General features: G+C 62.0%; 4 protein-coding genes and 1 long non-coding RNA gene across 5 annotated transcripts; 2 read left to right on the top strand and 3 right to left on the bottom strand.

Annotated features, from left to right (window-relative positions):
* Positions 1-1,203: 1,203 nt before the first annotated feature.
* On the bottom strand, positions 1,204-3,580 carry LOC140000269 (homeobox protein otx5-like). Its single transcript, XM_072030113.1, has 3 exons — positions 3,401-3,580; positions 2,683-2,834; positions 1,204-2,057 (listed from the first exon to the last, which is right to left on the bottom strand). Exons 1-3 carry the CDS (start codon positions 3,495-3,497, stop codon positions 1,428-1,430), a joined length of 879 nt encoding a protein of 292 aa, XP_071886214.1. The 5' UTR covers positions 3,498-3,580; the 3' UTR covers positions 1,204-1,427.
* Positions 3,581-7,655: 4,075 nt separating this feature from the next.
* Positions 7,656-11,120, bottom strand: LOC140000273 (histone H3.3A). The gene is made up of 4 exons (XM_072030117.1): positions 10,975-11,120; positions 10,327-10,476; positions 8,793-8,946; positions 7,656-7,821 (listed from the first exon to the last, which is right to left on the bottom strand). The coding sequence occupies exons 2-4, from the start codon at positions 10,452-10,454 to the stop codon at positions 7,693-7,695; spliced, it is 411 nt and encodes a 136-aa protein (XP_071886218.1). The 5' UTR covers positions 10,455-10,476; positions 10,975-11,120; the 3' UTR covers positions 7,656-7,692.
* A 22-nt stretch (positions 11,121-11,142) lies between these two features.
* Positions 11,143-12,386, top strand: LOC140000278 (uncharacterized). The gene is made up of 2 exons (XR_011805451.1): positions 11,143-11,274; positions 11,991-12,386. It is a non-coding gene; the product is annotated as an uncharacterized lncRNA (long non-coding RNA).
* Positions 12,151-14,406, bottom strand: SELENOW (selenoprotein W). Its single transcript, XM_072030118.1, has 6 exons — positions 14,160-14,406; positions 14,054-14,078; positions 13,923-13,976; positions 13,759-13,833; positions 12,800-12,892; positions 12,151-12,721 (listed from the first exon to the last, which is right to left on the bottom strand). The coding sequence occupies exons 1-5, from the start codon at positions 14,186-14,188 to the stop codon at positions 12,818-12,820; spliced, it is 258 nt and encodes an 85-aa protein (XP_071886219.1). The 5' UTR covers positions 14,189-14,406; the 3' UTR covers positions 12,151-12,721; positions 12,800-12,817.
* A 1,291-nt stretch (positions 14,407-15,697) lies between these two features.
* On the top strand, positions 15,698-18,630 carry LOC140000270 (gap junction delta-2 protein-like). The gene is made up of 2 exons (XM_072030114.1): positions 15,698-15,937; positions 17,837-18,630. The coding sequence occupies exons 1-2, from the start codon at positions 15,867-15,869 to the stop codon at positions 18,615-18,617; spliced, it is 852 nt and encodes a 283-aa protein (XP_071886215.1). The 5' UTR covers positions 15,698-15,866; the 3' UTR covers positions 18,618-18,630.
* Positions 18,631-19,498: the final 868 nt, after the last annotated feature.

The following is a 19,498-nucleotide window of genomic DNA, read 5'->3' on the forward strand; positions in this document are numbered from 1 at the left end:
GCAGGGATACTCCAAGTTGCAAGGATGCTCCCTGTTGCAGGGCTGCTCCTTGTTGCAATGCTACTCCTTGTTGCAGGGCTGCTCCTAGTTGCAAGGATCCTCCTTGCCACGGGGAGGGTCCCTAAAGGGCTGCTCCAGGTCGGAATTCTCCGTGCCGTGGGGCTGCTCCGTGCCACGGGGACGCTCTTGGCCTTCGGGGTGCTCGGTGCCATGGGGACACCCAAAACCCAGGGGACACCCAAAACCTGGGGGACACCCAAAACCCGGGGGACACCCAAAATTTGGGGGACACCCAAAATTTGGGGGATGCTCTTGGCCATGGGGATGGTCCATAATGGGATTTTTTGGGCAGGATTTCTCCGTGCCATGGGGTCGCTCCGTGCCATGGGGACACCCAAAAACCAGGGGGCACCCAAAAGCCGGGGGACACCCAAAATCCAGGGGACACCCAAAAACCAGAGGACACCCAAAAACCAGGAGACACCCAAAAACCAGGGGGCACCCAAAAGCCGGGGGACACCCAAAAGCCAGGGGACACCCAAAAGCCGGGGGACACCCAAAGCCCAGGGGACACCCAAAAACCAGGGGACACCCAAATGCCAGGGGACACCCAAAAGCCGGGGGACACCCAAAAACCAGAGGACACCCAAAAACCAGGGGATACCCAAAGCCCAGGGGACACCCAAAATCTAGGGGACACCCAAAGTCTGGGGGACACCCAAAAACCAGGGGACACCCAAACACCAGGGGACACCCAAAGCCCAGGGGACACCCAAAAGCCAGGGGACACCCAAAGGCTGGGGGACACCCAAAGCCCAGGGGACACCCAAAAGCCGGGGGACACCCAAAAACCGGGGGACACCCAAAAACCAGGGGACACCCAAAATCCGGGGGACACCCAAAAGCCAGGGGACACCCAAAGTCTGGGGGACACCCAAAAACCAGAGGACACCCAAAATCCGGGGGACACCCAAAAGCCAGGGGACACCCAAAAACCAGAGGACACCCAAAGTCTGGGGGACACCCAAAATCTAGGGGACACCCAAAGTCTGGGAGACACCCAAAATCCAGGGGACACCCAAAGCCCAGGGGACACCCAAAAACCAGGAGACACCCAAAAACCGGGGGACACCCAAAAAACAGGGGACACCCAAAAGCCAGGGGACACACAAAGGCTGGGGGACACCCAAAGCCCAGGGGACACCCAAAAGCTGGGGGACACCCAAAGCCCAGGGGACACCCAAAAACCAGGGGACACCCAAAGGCTGGGGGACACCCAAAAACTGGGGGACACCCAAAAACCAGGGCAGCCCCCGTGCCACGTCACCGCTCCATCCCCAGGGCTCTCCCCGTGCCGCACCCGTGCCCGGGGGCACCCTGGGGACCCCCTGGCGCAGCGGTGGCGGCGGCGGGGCCGGGCCCCCCCCTCACAAAACCTGGAATTTCCAGGAGCTTTGCTCCTTGTAGTCCAGGCAGTCGGTGGCGGCGGCGGCGAAATTGAGCTTCCAGGAGCCCGCCTGGTCCTTGTAGTCCAGGCAATCCACGCTGCCAAAACCCAGCCCGGTGGCACCAAAACCTTGCCCGGCCAAACCGGCGGGCGAGGGGGCGAGGTGGTGGGCGCCCATGGAGGGGGTCCCCAAAGGGCTCAGAGCCCCGCCGGGCGCCCCCAGCTGCGGGTGCATGGGGGAGAGGTAGGAGCCGCAGTCCAGCCCCCCAAAATAGGAGCCGGGGTAGCTTTGCCCGTAGCCCCCCACTTGTTGGCCGTAGGAGCCGGGGAACGGTGCCGAGCGCGGCAACCCCGGCGCGGCCGCGGTGGCCAAGGGGTCCGGCACGGGCGAGATGGAAGCCGGGCTCCAGATGGAGACGGTGGCGCCGGCGGCGGAGCTGGGGGTGCCGGAGGCCACGGAGGGTGGGGGGCTGTAGGGTCCGGCCCCCCCGGCGTCGGGGGGCGCCTCGCGGGGCGGCGAGCTCTTCTTTTTGGCCGGCCGAGCCTTGGCCTGGCCGCTGCTCTGCTGCTGCTGCTGCCGGCACTTGGCGCGGCGGTTCTTGAACCACACCTGGGGGGGTTTTTTGGGGGGGGGGAATGGGGTGAGGGTGGTGGGCGCGGGGGTGTGCCTTGCACGCCCCTTCCACCCCCCCGCCTGTGTGCGTGGTTTGGTGTGCACGCCCTTGCACGGGTGCTGGGGGGCAGGGGGATCGGCGGTGGTCGCACTGCATGGGGTGGGTGCAGGACCCCTCGTGCACACGTGGGTGTGCAAGACCCCTCTGTGCACACGTGGGTGCAAGCAGGACCCCTCTTTGTGCACACCCAGGAGTGTGCAGGACCTTTCCTTGTGCACACACAGCAGTGTGCATCACCCCTCCCTCCTTGTGCACACTTGGGTGCATGAAGGACCCCTCTTTGTGCACACTTGGGTGTGTGCACAATCCCTCCTTGTGCACACGTGAGTGTGTGCATCCCCCCTCCTTCTTTGTGCACACGTGTGTGCAAGCAGGACCCCTCTTTGCACACGCACAGGTCCATGCAGGACCCCTCCTCGTGCAAATGCAGCTGCAAGCAGGACCCCTCCTTGTGCACACGTGTGTGCAAGCAGAACCCTTCCCCGTGCACACCCAGGGGCGTGCAGGACCCCTTTTTTTGCACACCCAGGGGCGTGTGAGCCCCCCCCCCCCCAGGCTCACCTGCACGCGGGACTCGGGGAGGTTGATCTTGAGGGCCACCTCCTCGCGCATGAAGATGTCGGGGTAGCGCGTCTTGGCGAAGAGCGCCTCCAGGATGTCCAGCTGCGCCCGCGTGAAGGTCGTGCGCTCCCGGCGCTGCTTCCGCGGCGTGGCTGCAAATGGGGGGGGGGGGTCAGGGACACGCTGGGGAGCCCCCCCACATCACCCCCAAGCTGCTGCACAACCCCAGACCCTTCCCACCCAAGGGAAACCACAGGGCCAGGGAGGGGACCCCTCCGTGCAAGCCCCTCTGTGCATGCACCCCGTGCAAAACTGCATGCAACCCCCCCCCCCGTGCAACTGCCTCGTGCAAAGCTCCTCGTGCAAAGCTGTGCAACCTCCCGTGCAAACCCTCTGTGCAACACCCTGCGTGCAGCCTCCTTGCACAACCCCCTCCATGCAACCCCCCTGTGCAAATCCCTGCATGCAACCCCCTGTGCAATGCCCCTCTGGAACCCCTCTGTGCAAAACTCTTCCTGCAACACCCCCCTTGTGCAACCCATCTGTGCAAAACCCCAAATGCAACCCCCCTGTGCAACCCCCCCCCTCGTGCAAAATCCTGTGTGCAACCCCCCCGTGCAACTCCTCTGTGCAAAAACCCTTTGTGCAACCCCTTCATGCAACCCCCCTGTGCAAAACCCTTTGTGCAACCCCCCCCCCCGAGGAAGCCCCCCCTCACCAGGGTAGCCCACGGCGGTGTGCAGCAGGTCCATGCCCGGCCCGGCCAGGGTGAGCCCGTTGACGGCGTAGTGGGGCTGCTTGATGTAGGACATCATGCTCCGGGGGCTCCGGGGGCTCCGGGGGCTCCGGGGGCTCCGGGGGGGCTCCCTTGCACCGAGCCCGGGTGCTGCCGAGGCGAGCTGGGGCCAGCTGCCAGGGGGGGGGACACATGGGGTCACGCGTGGCACGGGGCAGGGTTGCAGGGCACGAGATTGCAGGGCACGGGGCAGGATTGCATGGTGCAGAATTGCAGGGTGCAAGGCAGCGCTGCATGGTGCAGGATTGCACGGTGCATGGTGGCATGGAGCAAGGGAGCACGGCACAAGGTTGCACAGCACGGTGCAGAATTGCACGGTGCAGCATGGCATGGTGCAAGGAACCACAGCACGGTGCAAGGTAGCGCGGCACAGGGCAGGATGGCATGGCATGGTGCAAGAGTGCATGGCAGGGTGCAGAATTGCACGGTGCAGCACGGCATGGAGCAAGGTGGTGCTGCATGGTGCAGGATTGCACGGTGCATGGTGGCATGGAGCAAGGCAGCATGGCACAGGGCAGGATTGCAGGGCATGGGGCAGGATTGCACGGTGCAGCATGGCATGGTGCAAGGCAGCACGGCACGATGCAGGGTTGCATGGCAGGGTGCAGAATTGCAGGGTGCAAGGTAGAACAGCACGGGGCAGGATTGCATGGCACGGGGTCAGAATTGCATGGTGCAAAATGGCACGGTGCAAGGTAGCACGGCACAAGATTGCATGGCACAGGGCAGAATTGCACAGTGCACCTTGGCATGGTGCAAGGTAGCATGGCACAGGGCAGGATGGCATGGTGCAAGATTGCATGGCAGGGTGCAGAATTGCACGGTGCAGCACGGCATGGGGCAAGGCAGCGTGGCATGGTGCAGGATTGCATGGCACGGGGCAGGATTGCACGGTGCAGCACGGCACGGGGCAGGATTGCACAGTGCAGCATGGCACGGTGCAAGGCAGCACGGCATGATGCAGGATTGCATGGCAGGGTGCAGAATTGCATGGTGCAAGGTAGCACAGCACGATGCAGGATTGCACAGCACAAAATTGCACTGCACGGTGCAAAATTGCACGGTGCATCACGGCACGGTGCAGGGCTGCATTGCATGGTGCAGGGTTGCACGGTGCAGGGCTGCATTGCATGGTGCAGGGTTGCACGGTGCAGCAGGGTTGCACGGCACCGAGCAGCACCCGGTGCTGCAGCAGGGGGACAGGGACCCTCGGGAGGGGGACAGGGATTTTTTTTTTGGGGGGGGGACAGGGACCTTCTCCCAGGGCCAGCAGAGCCGCGCCACCTGCCCTTGCACCACTGCCCCCTCCCCAAATTGCCCCCTCCCCAAATTGCCCCCCACCCCAAGCAGCCCCCCACCCCAAATTGCCCCCACCCAAGGTCCCCCCCACCCCATTACCCCCACCCTAAGGTTCCCCCCCGCCCCAAATTGCCCCCCCGCCCCAAATTGCCCCTACCCCAGGTCCCCCCACCCCAAAATTGCCCCCCCAACCCCAAACTGCCCCCCACCCTAAGGTTCCCCCCCGCCCCAAATTGCCCCCCCAACCCCAAATTGCCCCCACCCCAAGTCCCCCCTGCCCCAAATTGCCCCTACCCCAGGTCCCCCCACCCCAAATTACCCCCCACCCCAAACTGCCCCCACCCCAGGTCCCCCCACCCCAAATTACCCCCCACCCCAAATTGCCCCCACCCAAGGTCCCCCCCACCCTAAGTTGCCCCCCCCACCCCAAATTGCCCCCCCACCCCGAGGTGCCCCCCACCCACCTGCAGCAGGGGCCCTGCTGGCGGCGGGGAAGGCGTCCCCGCGCCGGGGGGAGCCTTAAATAGGGCCGACACCGCCCCCCCCCCAACCCCCCCCCACCCCGCCACTAATCCCCGGGGGGGTGACATTGCCCCCCCCCCCCCCAGCTAATCCCCCACTGCCGGCAATTAACGCGGGGGGGGCACCCTGCACGCCCCCCCCCCCCCATAGGGTGGGGGTTTTGGGGTGCGCTCAGGGGTTAATTAGTGCTGGTTAATTAATTATCCTTGGGGGGGGGGGTCTTTTATTGGGGGGGGGGGGTATAAGGAGCCCCCCCCCCTAATTACACCCTGCTGCCCGCTCGTTAGGGCAAACGAAGGGGCTGGCGGTTTTGGGGTCAATCCTGCGGGATTTGGGAAAGGGACCTGGGGGGCCCATGGGGGCTGTGGGGGGGGGGTTTTGGGGAGGGGGGGGGACCCAAAATGTGCCCCCCCCCCCCCCCTTTGGAGGGGTTAATCCCAGGGACAGCTGCGGTGTCTGAGCCGGGGACACGCGGGGACAGCCGGAACCCCCGGGGGGGGGCAGCGTTTGGGGGGGGGGGGCGTTGTGGGACCCCCCCCAGGGGCTTTGCTCGGCCCCAAGTCCCAGTGAACCCCCCCGAAATCCCAGTATAACCCCCCCAAACCCCAGTGGAGCCCCCCCAAATCCTAGTGCAGCCCCCCCAAACTCCATCACAGCCCCCCCAGGTCCCACCGTGGCCCCCCCAAATCCCATTATAACCCCCCCCAAATCCCAATGAACCCCCCCAAAGTGGTGTGCCCCCCCAAAAAATCCCAGTATAACCCCCCCAAACCCCAGTGAACCCCCCCAAATCCCAGTATAACCCCCCAAAACGCGGTGTGCCCCCCCCTCCCAGCCCCCACTGTGCCCCCCCCCCAGCCCACGCGGGCAGCAGCCGGGGGGGGGGGCTGATTAGTTTGTTTTTCAGACGCGCGGATTTGGGGCTGATTAACCCTAATCCTTCACCGGGGGGGGGGGCACGGGCGGCGCAGATGGGGGCGGGGGCCGCCCGTGTCCCCCCCCTCCCCCCTTCCCACCTGGGAACCCCAAAAATTGGGGGGTTTTGGGGTCCCCCTGCTCTGCCCCTGGGCTGAATGAACCCCAGGGGGGGTTGGGATGGCGTGGGGGGGGGGGCGAATTTATTATTTTTTTGGGGGGGGCTCCCCAAATTGGCTGAGGTGTCACCAAAAAGTTTGTGTCCCAAAACCCACAGCTTTCACCCCAAATTTTGGGGGCTCTGACTCAGCGGGTGAAGCCCCCCCCAGACCCCCCCCCCCAATGTCCAAACCCCCCCCCCCGGTCCCCCCCCCCAGCTATTTTGGAACCTTTAAGACTTGAATCCTGCCCCGGCAGAGGCCGAACCCCAAAAACGCCCAATTACACCCCAAAAATTCGGGGGGGGGGGCAAGTCCCTTTGCCAGCACCTTGTAACCAAGTCACCTTCTTGGGGTCCTTGGGGGGCACCCCAAAATTGGGGGGGGGGGCTGCGGGGGGGGGGGCAGCTGTGCCTGGGGGGGGTCAGGATCAATTATTTTTAGGGAAAACCCCAATTAAGTCAATTTAGGCACAAATATTGATAAAAAACATGCATTTTTATCGATTTTTTAAAGATTTTTGAGTTTTTAAGCAGCAAAACCCAAAATTTCTGTTAAAGACGAGCCCCCCCCAAAAGGACGTGCCCCCCCCCGGGGGGTTTTTTAGGGGGGGGGCAACGTCCCCAGGTGCCACCCGGCCCCGTAATCCCGCTTAGGGTGACTAACGCGGGGCCACCGCTAAAATTAACGCCGGGGTGTCAGCAGCAATCACGTCAGCGCCCCCCCCCGGGGGGGTAAATCCGCCCCGAACCCCCCCCCCCGAAAAGGGAAAGGGACAAAAAAATAAATAAATCGGCAAAAAGGGACCCAAAACTGCCCATTTTTGGGGTTTTGGCGAGAAAAGAAGGGCTCGGTTAATATTTAGGGTTTTTTTATTCATTCCGTCAGCCCCGCGGGGGGGGGAGATGGGGACGCAGGTTTGGGGGCATGGGGGGGGACGTGGGGGGGGGGGGATCGTGGCCCCCCCCTCGGGGCACGAACACGAAATCCCGGAGCTCCCCTCTCCACGCCCACCCCCCCCCTCCCCGTGAGTTTTTTTTTTTTGTGTACAAAACCGGGTTCTTTCAAAAACCATCCCACCCCCCCCCAAAAAAAAAAAAATTACATATTTTTCGCAGCTCGGAAAGAAAAAAAAAAGTGTACAAAAAAAAAGGAAAACAACCCCAAAAAAAAACTCCAAAGTTTTTTGTTTGTGTGTGTGTGTGTGTGGCTCGGGTTCTGCCTGCTGAGAGCTCCGAGTGGGGATTTTTTTTGCCGTGGGGGGGTAAAAGAAGCCCCCTGGGACCCCCCCCACCCTGAGGACCCCCCCCCGGGGGGGTGCTAAGCCCGCTCGCCGCGGATGCGCCGCGCCAGCTGGATGTCCTTGGGCATGATGGTGACCCTCTTGGCGTGGATGGCGCAGAGGTTGGTGTCCTCGAACAGCCCCACCAGGTACGCCTCGCTGGCCTCCTGGGGGGGAAATAATTAACAAGGGGGGGTTAATTAGGGTGGGGGGGCACCGGAGGGGGTGTTGAAGGGGGTTTTGGGGTGATGGGGGGGTGGAGGGGGGGGAAAAGGGGGTGGAGGGGGGGAATGGGGAGGAATGGGAAGGTGGTGGTGCCCCCCCCCGCCTGGATATCGCCCTGATATCGCCACGATATTACCCTGATATCACCCCGATATTGCCCTGATATTATCACCTCAATATCGCCCTGATATCGCCCCGATATCACCCCGATATCACAGTATCACCCCGATATCGCCCCAATATCACCCCGATATCGCAATATCACCCCGATATTGGCCCGATATCACCCCGATATTATCGCCCGGATATCGCCCCGATATCAGCCCAATATTGCCCTGATATCACCCCAATATCACCCCCATACCACCCTGATATCACCCCATTATTGCCCCAATATCACCCTGGTATCACCCCGATATTATCATCCCAATATTATCACCCCAATATCGCCCCAATATCACCCTGATATTGCCCCATTATTGCCCTGGCATCACCCCAATATCAGCCCGATATTGCCCCAATATTATCACCCTGATATCCCCCTATTATTGCCCCGATATCACCCCGATATTATCACCCTAATATTGCCCCCATTATTGCTCCAATATCGCCCTGGTATCTCCCCGATATTATCACCCCAATATCACCTTGATATCGCCCCGATACCACCCTGATATTATCATCCCGGTATCACCCTGATATCGCCCCGGTATTGCCCCGATATCGCCCCGACATTCCTCCAATATCACCCTGATATCGCCCCAATATCACCCCGACATCACTTCGATATCACCCCCACACCGCCCTGATATTTTCACCCCGATATCACCCCAATATCGCCCCGATATCGCCCCGATCTTATCGCCCCGATATCGCCCCACTATCGCCCCGCCCCTATCGCGACAGCGCCCACCTGCAGCGCGCCGATGGCGGCGCTCTGGAAGCGCAGGTCGGTCTTGAAGTCCTGCGCGATCTCGCGCACCAGGCGCTGGAAGGGCAGCTTGCGGATCAGCAGCTCCGTCGACTTCTGGTACCGCCGGATCTCCCGCAGCGCCACCGTGCCCGGCCTGCACGCGGAAACCGGAGCCACACCGGAGTCACACCAGAGTCACACCGGATTCGCACCGGGGCCACACCGGAGTCACACCGGATTCGCACCGGGGCCACACCGGAGTCACGCCAGACTCACGACGGATTCACACTAGACCCCCACTGGATTCATATCCCAGCATTACCAGATTCACACCGGAGTCACACCGGTGTCACACCTGATTTGCACTGGAGTCAAACCGGATTCACACCGGATTCGCACCAGAATCACACCAGATTCCAGTTGGAGTCACACTGGATTCATGCCAGACTCACAACGGATTCACATCGGAGGTATACCAGATTCACACCGGAGTCACGCCTGATTTACACTGGAGTCAAACCGGATTCACACCAGATTCCAACTGGAGTCACACTGGATTCACACCAGACTCACAACGGATTCGCATCTGAGGTATTACTGATTCACACCGGAGTCACACCTGATTTGCACTGGAGTCAAACCAGATTCACACCGGATTCGCACCAGAATCACACCAGATTCCAACTGGAGTCACACCAGAGTCACACTAGAGTCACAATGGATTCACATCGGAGGTATACCAGACTCACACCAGAGTCACACCTGATTTGTACTGGAGTCACACCGGATTCACACCAGGTTTGGATTGGAGTCACACCAGATTCACACCGGAGTCACACCTGATTTGCACTGGAGTCACACTGGATCCACACTGGATTCACACCAGATTCACACCTCATTTGCACTGGAGTCACGCCAGATTCGCACTGGAGGTTTTGTTTATACGGGAAAACTGGAGTCACACTGGATCCACACCAGATTCGCACTGGATTTACACCAGATTCACACCAGAGTCATACCGAGGGTCTGTTTACACGAGGGAACCAGAGTCACACTGGATTCCCACCGGATTCCCACCAGAGGCTCTGTTTACACTGGAAAACCGCAGTCACACCGGATCCACACCAGATCACACCCACCGGTGGCCGCAGTGGGCTCCTGGGCGTGGGTTTTATGGTGTTTTTGTGGTGTTTCTGTGCTGTTTTTGGGGTGTTTTTGTGGTGGTTTTGGGGTGTTTTGTGCTGTTTTTTGGTTGTTTTTTTGTGGTGTTTTTGTGCTGTTTTGTGCTTTTTGGGGGTGTTTTTGTGGTGTTTTGTGCTTTTTTGTGGTGTTTTTGTGCTGTTTTGCGCTTTTTGGGGGTGTTTTTGGTTGTTTTTGGGCTGTTTTGTGCTGTTTTGGGGGTGTTTTTGTGCTGTTTTTGGGGTGTTTTGGGGGTGTTTTTGTGGTGTTTGGGGGTGTTTTTGTGGTGTTTTTGGGGTGTTTTTGTGCTGTTTTTGGGTGTTTTTGTGCCGTTTTGTGCATTTTTGGGCGTTACCTATAGCGGTGGGGCTTCTTGACGCCCCCCGTGGACGGGGCGCTCTTCCGGGCCGCCTTGGTGGCCAGCTGCTTGCGCGGCGCCTTGCCGCCCGTGGACTTGCGGGCCGTCTGCTTGGTGCGGGCCATGCCGGGGGCTCGTCAGGGGCTGCTGAGGACGAGAAGGCGCCGGTGGGCCCCGGGGAACGGCCCCGGGAGCGGCCCCGCCGCCGCCATGTCTGCCCCGGCCCCCCCGTCAGCCCGGCACTACAACCCCCAGAAGCCCCCGCGCCGCGGCCGCGCCCCGATTGGCCGCGCGGTGTCACGTGCCTCCCGCCCAGCCCTTTCCTGATTGGCCGCCGCCGCGAGGCCAATCGTTTCGCAAACCGCCCGCAGCGCGGCCGCGCCGCCCACTCCCCGCTCTGACGGACGCGCCTCGCAGCCAATCCCCTCGCGGCTCGCCGCGGGGCCCGGCGGCCAATCATCTCGCCCGCCGCCCGCAGCCAATCAGCGGGCGGCCACACACGGAAGGCGGGACTTGGGGGCAGCGTCTCCTCAGGCGACCTCGGCGCCGAGCCGCCCCCCCCGGCCGCCGCCGCCCCCCCCCTCGCCGCCGCCCCCGGGCACCGGGCACCGGCCCCGGCGCCGCTCCCCCGCCGCCTTTACCTACGTGCGTGGCTGGCGGCGGCCGCTGGAGCCGGTGGGAGTCCCGCGGCGGCGCTGGGGCTGCGCTCGCTCCCTTCCCGCCTTTCCCGCCAGCCCTGACAGAAAATGGCGGGCTCCCGGCGGGGCTCCCTTCCCGGCATGCACCGCGCCGGGGGGGGAAGGAGGAGGGGGGGGGAGGTCGGCTGAGGTGATGGCGGCCCGGCGCCATCTTGTGACCCGCCGCGGGGCTGCCCCGGGGCCGCTGCGAGCCCTCCCCGAGCCTCTCCCCGGTGTCAGAACCGGCGTGAAGCGGCCTCGGGGCTCGGTGGGAGCCCGGGGCAGGGCCGCGGGGGGTTGATGGGGTCGGTGTCCCTCCCGGGAGCTGCCCCCAGGCATGGCGCCGCCGCCTCTCCCCCCACCCAGGGGGATTACGTGTGCCGTGAACGCGGCTCCCACGCCCGCCTCTCCCACACACCACAAATTTTTCCCAAACATGTCAAAACCGCACCGATTTTGGGTGCCCTGCGGCCAGCCACGTCACCCCCCTGAGTCACCTCCGTGGCAAGGGGTGGCCAAAGGGAGCGCCGGGGCCCTCCGCCCCCTAAATCCACCCCAAAATCGCTTTTTTTCCACACACGTTAACATTTTGTTTTTCCATACACCTTTTCCTAACACATTAACGTTTAAAAACGTCAGTTCTGCTCCCCGTCACTCCCTCAGTGAGGGTTGGCACCGGGTAAAACAAAACACAAGGGCTCGCGTCGATGGTGGCCAATGCCGAGCATCATTAATCCTTATTTTTAATTTCCCTGCCCCGTTCTGCAGAGAGAAGCCCAGCCTCTTGCTCCTCCACAGCTCCAAAAACTTCAATAATTTCCCAAAATCATGGGAAAAAGCAGGAGGAGGAGACATTACCACATAAATCTGCGCCTGCCTGCTCGCTGCTGTCACCAGAGGGCACGCGTCCACCGCACAGAAGCCCAAATACAACTGCAACACAGAGAGGTTTCCCAATTTTCTTGTTTTTTTCTTTTTTTTTAGGTGTAAATGCAGCCCTTTGAGCGGAGAAGATCCCGAGGCAGATCCCCGTTTCCAAAGCGGTGACAAATTTCCCCCCCCTGCTTCCAGGCTCCGCCGCGGTTCTGCTGCCTGGAGAGCCGCCAAACCCCGAGCCCAAACCCCAGCGACCGCAAAACCCAGCTCAAAGTTTCCACACTTTTTTTTCTTTTTTTATTGAGAAACGTCCCCAAACGGCGGCACACTTACAGAAGGCAACCGAGGCGGCACGGCAGAAGCTCTCCGCCGAGCTGCTGTTGGGCAGAGAGGAAAACAAAAAGTTAAATTCGTGTTATTTCAGGCAAGCCCTGAGAATTGCGTGTCTCATACCTCATTAAAGCCAAGCCGGGAGCTGCCCAACAAATAAATCTTGATTGTTGAGCCTGATTTCCTTGTTTTTCAGCCCAGCAGGCTCGGCAGCAGCTTTCAGTGCGATTTAGGGGTGCGTGAAGGCGGAATCGCTCACCCCGCTGCCGGTGAGAGCGACCGCCTCACAAAACCAGCGTGGAGGAAAAAAAAAAACCCAAACCCGAAGAACCCAAAGAATAAAAAGCCTAAAATTAAAGAAGCCGGGGTGCGAAGCTCGACGGCCGCCCGCCTCCCTCCGGCCGGCATCCTGCGCGCGGGGTCTGGAAACCGCCCGGTGTCCGCGGACGTTTCGGCGGCTCCCGTCATGGAGCGCTCGGCCGGCCCGAGCGAGGCAGACGCTCGTGGAGCTTTTTTTGGGGGGGATAAAAGGGGGTCAGTGGGGCTCCGGCACGGCCCCCCCCACGCCGGCCCCGAGCCGAAATTACCTTCGTTAGGGCCAGTGTTTATGGCAGGGAGGCCTTGATGGCGGCCACGATCTTCTGCAGCTTGGCATCGCTATCGACAAAGCCGTCGCCGTTCTGGGGGGGAAAAGACACATGGGAGGGTGTCCCGAGGGGAAATTTGGGGGTTTGGGGGGGGGCAGAGGGGAAACAATGCGGTTTGGGGGTGCCCTGAGGGGGAATGGTGGGGTTTAGGGGTGCCTGGAGGGGGAACAATGGGGTTTGGGGATGACCCAAGGGGAAGCAATGGGGTTTGGGGGTGACCCGAGGGAAAATGGTGGGGTTTTGGGGTGCCCAGAGGGGAAGCAATGGGTTTTGGGGGGGCCCAGAGGGGAAATGGTGGGGTTTGGGGGGGGCCAGAGGGGAAATGGTGGGGTTTGGGGGGGCCCAGAGGGGAAGCGATGGGTTTTGGGGATGACCTGAGGGGGAGCAATGGGGTTTGGGGGGGCCTGGAGGGGAAACAACGGGGTTTGGGGGTGCCCCAAGGGGGAACAACGGGGTTTGGGGGTTCCTGGAGGGGGAATGGTGGGGTTTGGGGGTGCCCAGAGGGAAAACAATGGGTTTAAGGCCATCTGGATAGAAAACTGTGTTTTGGGGGCACTTGGATAGAAAACAGCTCTTTTACTATTTTTTTTTAAGGGAGCAGGGAAGGAAAATGGGACATTTTATTTTTTATCAGCAGAAAATAATGAATTTAAGGGTGCTGGGAAGGAAATTAGGACATTTTGGGGGGGTCAAGCAGAAAATGACAAATTTAAGGGTGCCATTCAGTGCATTGGAGCCCCCTCCTCCCCCCCCACCCCCCAAAAAAAAAATTACATAAATCCCCTCAGGACGAAAAATAAACAAAGAACCCCCCCCAAAACCCCCCTGTGGAGCCCGGGGGGGGTCTTGGCGTGACCCCCATGTGTCCCCCCCCCCCCAAACCATCGTCGCCCCCGCACCTTCTTGGAGTGCACCAGGCGGCCGCCCACCGTCACCTCGAACCATCCCGTCACCTCTGGCGTCCCCTGGCCGCTCTGGGGGGTTTGGGGGGGATCCTAAGAGGGTCTGGGGGGGGTCACTGGGTGCGTGGACCCCCCCCCCAAAATAAAAACCCCCAACTCACCACGTCCAGCATGCCGGGGAAGCGCCCCTCCAGCTCCTTCCTCAGCCACTCGTACTGTGAAACCAAAGCGCGGCCGTCACCCCCCGCGGGCGTGTTTATTTTTGGGGAAAAAAAGGGGGAAATCGGCTCACCTTGGGTCTGTAGCCTCAGGCCCCGCTGCGAGGGAGAGAGAGGGGTGTTGGGGTGAGGCGGGGGGGGCTCAGCACCCCGTTGAGCCCCCCCTTGAAGGGGTCTTACCAGTAGAGCACGGAGACGCGCAGCGGCATGGCGGCACTGGGCGAAGGGAACGAAGGGGACGAAGGGGAAGGGGACGAAGGGAACGAAGTGAACCAAGGGGAAGGGGACGAAGTGGACGAAGTGGATGAAGTGCTCGCAGTGCCACCAGTAGCACCAGTGGCACCAGTAGCAGCCCTGGCACCGCCGCGGTGACGATGGCGACGGCGGCGGCTGCGCGCCGGGGCCCAGCACCGCCCCCCCCTGCACCGCAGCACCACGCTGTTGGGGTGAAAAACAGAGAAAACGGGCAAAACGGTTAATGGAAGGGGGGTGGGGGGGGTGCACGCCCCCCCCCCCCCTTCCAAGCACACTCTGAGGGAGGGGGGCGCCGGGGGGGGTTGTAGGCCGGGGGGGGCGTTCACATAGTAACGAATCGCATTTGCATATTAATGAGGCTCGTTTGCATATTAATGAGCTCCAATTCCATTATAATGAGCTTCGGTTGCAGCCCAATGAGCTGCACTTGCTGGGGGGGGGGGGGGGGGGTCTCCTCCCCAGCTGCTTCACACCAGTCCTCCCAGTGCAACCCCCCAGTTTGCGGCACCAGTGTACCCAGTGCAGCCCCCCCCAGTGCACCAGTGCACCCAGTTCACAGCACCAGTACACCCAGTGCATTCCACCTTTCTACCTGTGCACCCAGTACATTCCACCAGTGCACCCAGTTCACGACACCAGCACAACCAGTTCACAGCACCAGTGCACCCAGTGCACCCAGTCTGCAGCACCCGGTGCACCCAGTACATTACACCAGTGCTCCCAGTGCTCCCAGCTTTCAGCACCAGTGTTCCCAGTGCCCCCAGCTCACAGCATGAGTGCACCCCCAGTGCTCCCAGTGCTCCCAGCTTGCAGCACCAGTGCTCTCAGTGCACCCAAGGCAACCCCAGTGCACCCAGTCTGCAGCACCAGTGCTCCCAGTGCATTACACCATTGCTCCCAGTGCACCCAGCTTGCAGCACCAGTGCTCCCAGTTCACAGCACCAGTGCTTGCAGTGCTCCCAGTGCTCCCAGTCTGCAGCACCAGTGCTCCCAGTGTTCCCAGCCTGCAGCACCAGTGCTCCCAGTGCTCCCAGTGCATCACACCTGTGCACCCAGTGCTCCCAGCTCACACTCCCAGTGCTCCCAGTTCACAGCACCAGTGCTTGCAGTGCTCCCAGTGCTCCCAGTCTGCAGCACCAGTGCTCCCAGTGTTCCCAGCCTGCAGCACCAGTGCTCCCAGTGCTCCCAGTGCATCACACCTGTGCACCCAGTGCTCCCAGCTCACACTCCCAGTGCTCCCAGTGCACCCAGTCTGCGGCACCAGTGCTCCCAGCGCATTACACCAGTGCATCCAGTGCATCACACCAGTGCTCCCAGCTTGCAGCACCAGTGCTCCCAGTGCACCCAGTGCATCACACCGGTGCTCCCAGTGCTCCCAGCTCCCACCCCCAGTGCTCCCAGTGCTCCCAGCTGCCATCACCAACGCACCTCCCCCTTCCCTCCCCCCCTTCCCCCCCCGCCCCCCCCCGGTACCGGCGGCGCCGCGCGCTCCCGCGGCTCTGCGGGGCCGCGCCGGGCTCGGGGCCGCGCTGGGCGCTCGGTGGGGTCTGGGGGGGGGGGGGGAGGGAGGTTTTTTGTTTTTTTTTTTTGGGGGGGGGGGGCCCAGCCCGGAGCCCCCCCGCTCCCAGCGCGATGGGCGAATGGACCATCCTGGAGCGGCTGCTGGAGGCGGCGGTGCAGCAGCACTCCACCATGATCGGCAGGTGAGACCCCCCCCGGGACCCCCCCCCGGATCGGGACCCCCCCCCCCCGGATCGAGGGACCCCCCCCCCGGATTGGGACACCCAGCCTGGGACAAGGACACCCCCCCCAGATTGAGGCTCCTGCCCTAAAACCGCCCCCCCCCCCTCCAAGGACTGGGACCCCCCCCCGGGACCACCCCCCCCTCGGATCGGGACCCCCCCCACCGGATCGGGACCCCGACCCTGAAACTGGGACCCCCCCAAGGGCTGGGACCCCCCCCAAGGACCAGGACCCCCACCCTGGAACCGGGACCCCCCCCCCCCAAGGACCTGGACCCCCCCCAAAGGGCTGGGACCCCCCCCCCAAGGATCAGGCGCCCCCCCCCGGAACCAGGACCCTCCCCCCAGGGACCAGGACCCCCCCAAATACCCCCCCCCCCCCAAAGATCCTCTATCTTATTTGGACAGGGACCCCTCCCCCAGGATCGGGACCCCCCCCCCAAGGACTGGGACCCCCCCAATTTGGACAGGGCCCCCCCGGGATTGGGACCCCCATCCCCTTTGGACTGCCCCCCCCCCCAAGGGCGCGCTGGGTGACGTGGGGACAGGGGAGGGGGCAGCACCCAGGGGTGCTGGGGGGGGACATGGGAGGGGGGCAGGGCTGGGGGGGACCCTAGGGATTTGGGGGGGGGGGGGCTGGTCCCAGAGGGTGGGTATGAGGTGGGGGGAGGGCACATGGGTGGGGGTGGCACACGTGTCCCCGTGGCACATGCGTGTGTGGGTGGCACACACGTGTGTGTCCTGGTGGAACACGCATGTCCCGGTGGCACACACACATGCAGGTCACACACGTGTCCTGGTGGCACACACACATGTCCTGTGGCACACACACGTGTCCCAGTGGCACATACATGTCTGAGTGGCACACACGTGTGTCCTGGTGGCACATACATGTCCTGGTAGCACACACGTCTGGGTGGCACATACATGTCCTGGTGGAACACCCACATCCTGGTGTCACACACATGTTCCAGTGGCACATACATGTCTGGGTGGTGCATACATGTCCTGGTGGCTCACACATCTGGTGGCACACACACGTGTCCCAGTGGCACATACATGTCCTAGTGGCACATGCATGTCACACACACACATATCCCTGTGGCACACATGTGTATCCTAGTGGCACACACATGTCCTGGTGTCACACACATGTCTGGGTGGCACACACGTGTTCCAGTGGCACATACATGTCTAGGTGGTGCATCCATGTCCTAGTGGCACACACATCACACACACACATCCCCGTGGCACACACATGTTCCAGTGGCACACTTGTGTCCTGGTGGCACATACATGTTTAGGTGGTGCATCCATGTCCTAGTGGCACACACGTCACACACATGTCACACACACATCCCTGTGGCACACACGTGTCTGGGTGGCACACACGTATCCTGGTGGCACACACGTTCCAGTGGCACATACATGTCCTAGTGGCACACACATGTCACACACACATGTCCAGGTGGCACACACATGTTCCAGTGGCACATACATGTCCTAGTGGCACACACGTCACACACACATCCCCGTGGCACACATGTATCCTAGTGGCGCACACATGTATCCTAGTGGCACACACATGTCCTGGTGTCACACACATGTCCAGGTGGCACACACATGTTCCAGTGGCACATACATGTCCTAGTGGCACACACATGTCACACACACATCCCTGTGGCACACATGTGTCCGGGTAGCACATACATGTCCAGGTGGCACACACATGTCCTGGTGGCACACACGTGTCCTGGTGGCACACACATGTCCAGGTGTCACACACATGTCCGGGTGGCACACACGTGTCCCCGTACCACCCCGCGTGCCGCCCCCTCCCCTTGCTCTCCCCCCGCGCAGGATCCTGCTGACGGTGGTGGTGATTTTCCGCATCCTGATCGTGGCCATCGTGGGCGAGACGGTGTACGAGGACGAGCAGACCATGTTCACGTGCAACACGCTGCAGCCCGGCTGCAACCAGGCGTGCTACGACCAGGCCTTCCCCATCTCCCACATCCGCTACTGGGTCTTCCAAATCATCCTGGTCTGCACCCCCAGCCTCTGCTTCATCACCTACTCCGTGCACCAAGCCGCCAAGCAGCGCGAGCGCCGCTGCTCCCTCCTGCACCCGCTGCTGGACCGCGACCCCCGGGGGGCCGCGCGCCGCCCCAAGCCCCCCGAAACCCCCAAGGAGGACCCCCCGCGGGGCTCCAAGGCGCGGCGGCAGGAGGGGATCTCGCGCTTCTACGTCATCCAGGTGGTGTTCCGCAACGCGCTGGAGATCGGATTTTTGGCCGGGCAGTATTTTCTCTACGGGTTCCGCGTGCCCCCCAGCTTCGAGTGCGGCCGCTACCCCTGCGTCAAGGAGGTGGAGTGCTACGTGTCGCGGCCCACCGAGAAGACCCTCTTCCTCGCCTTCATGTTCGCCGTCAGCGGGGTCTGCGTCCTGCTCAACCTGGCCGAGCTCAACCATTTGGGGTGGCGCAAGGTGCGGGCGGCCGTCAGGGGGGCCCGGGCGCGGCGCAAATCCCTGGGGGAGCCCCGAAAAAAGGAATTGGTGACGGCTGCAGCGGATGCGCCCCCGGCCCCTCCGGTGCCAGCACTGGGACGGACGCAGTCCAGCGAGTCGGCCTACGTCTGAGAGGGACCCCCCCCCCTCCCAAAAAGGATTTTGGGGGTGCTGCAAGGGCAGGCGGGATCCTGCTCCTTGCCCCCCAGCTGGATTTGGGGGTTTTGGAGGCCGCCTCCAAGCCCAACCCCCAGAATTTTGGGGTTTTGGCAGCCTCTTCCTTCACCCTCCACCAGGATTTGGGGGTCTCAACAGACTCCTTGTTGCCCCCTACCAAGATTTGGGGGTTTTTGGGGGCCTCCTCCTTGCCCAACGCCCAAAATTTTGGGGATTCAGCAGCCTCTTCCTTCACCCCCACCAGGATTTGGGGGTTTCAACAGACTCCTTGTTGCCCCCTACCAAGATTTGGGGGTTTTTGGGGGCCTCCTCCTTGCCCAACCCCCAAAATTTTGGGGATTCAGCAGCCTCTTCCTTCCCCCCCACCAGGATTTGGGGGTTTCGACACTCTTCCTTGCCCCCCACTCATGGATTTGGGGGTTTTGGAGGCCTCCTCCTTCTCCCCCTCCCCAAATTTGGGGGTTTTGGAGGCCTCCTCCTTCCACTCCACCAGGATTTGGGGGTTTCAGCAGCCTTTTCCTACCCCAACCCCCCAAATTTTGGGGTTTTGGCAGTCTCTTCTTTCCCCCCCACCAGGATTTGGGGGTGTCAGCGGCCTCCTCCTCCCCCCCCCACAAGGATTTGGGGGTTTCGACAGACTCTTCCTTGCCCCCCACCCATGGATTTGGGGGTTTTGGAGGTCCCTCCTCCCCCCCCCCAAATTTGGGGGTTTTGGCAGCCTCCTGCCGGCATGGTGCAAGCGGGGAGTGGGGGGGACCCACGACCTGCGCCTTCTTGGGGGGGTAAATTTAATTTTTGGGGGAGGAATTTTGGGGTTTGGGGGGGAATTTGGAGTT

This window comes from Anas platyrhynchos, chromosome 33 (assembly GCF_047663525.1).
Source record: "Anas platyrhynchos isolate ZD024472 breed Pekin duck chromosome 33, IASCAAS_PekinDuck_T2T, whole genome shotgun sequence".
Taxonomy (NCBI): Eukaryota; Metazoa; Chordata; class Aves; order Anseriformes; family Anatidae; genus Anas; species Anas platyrhynchos.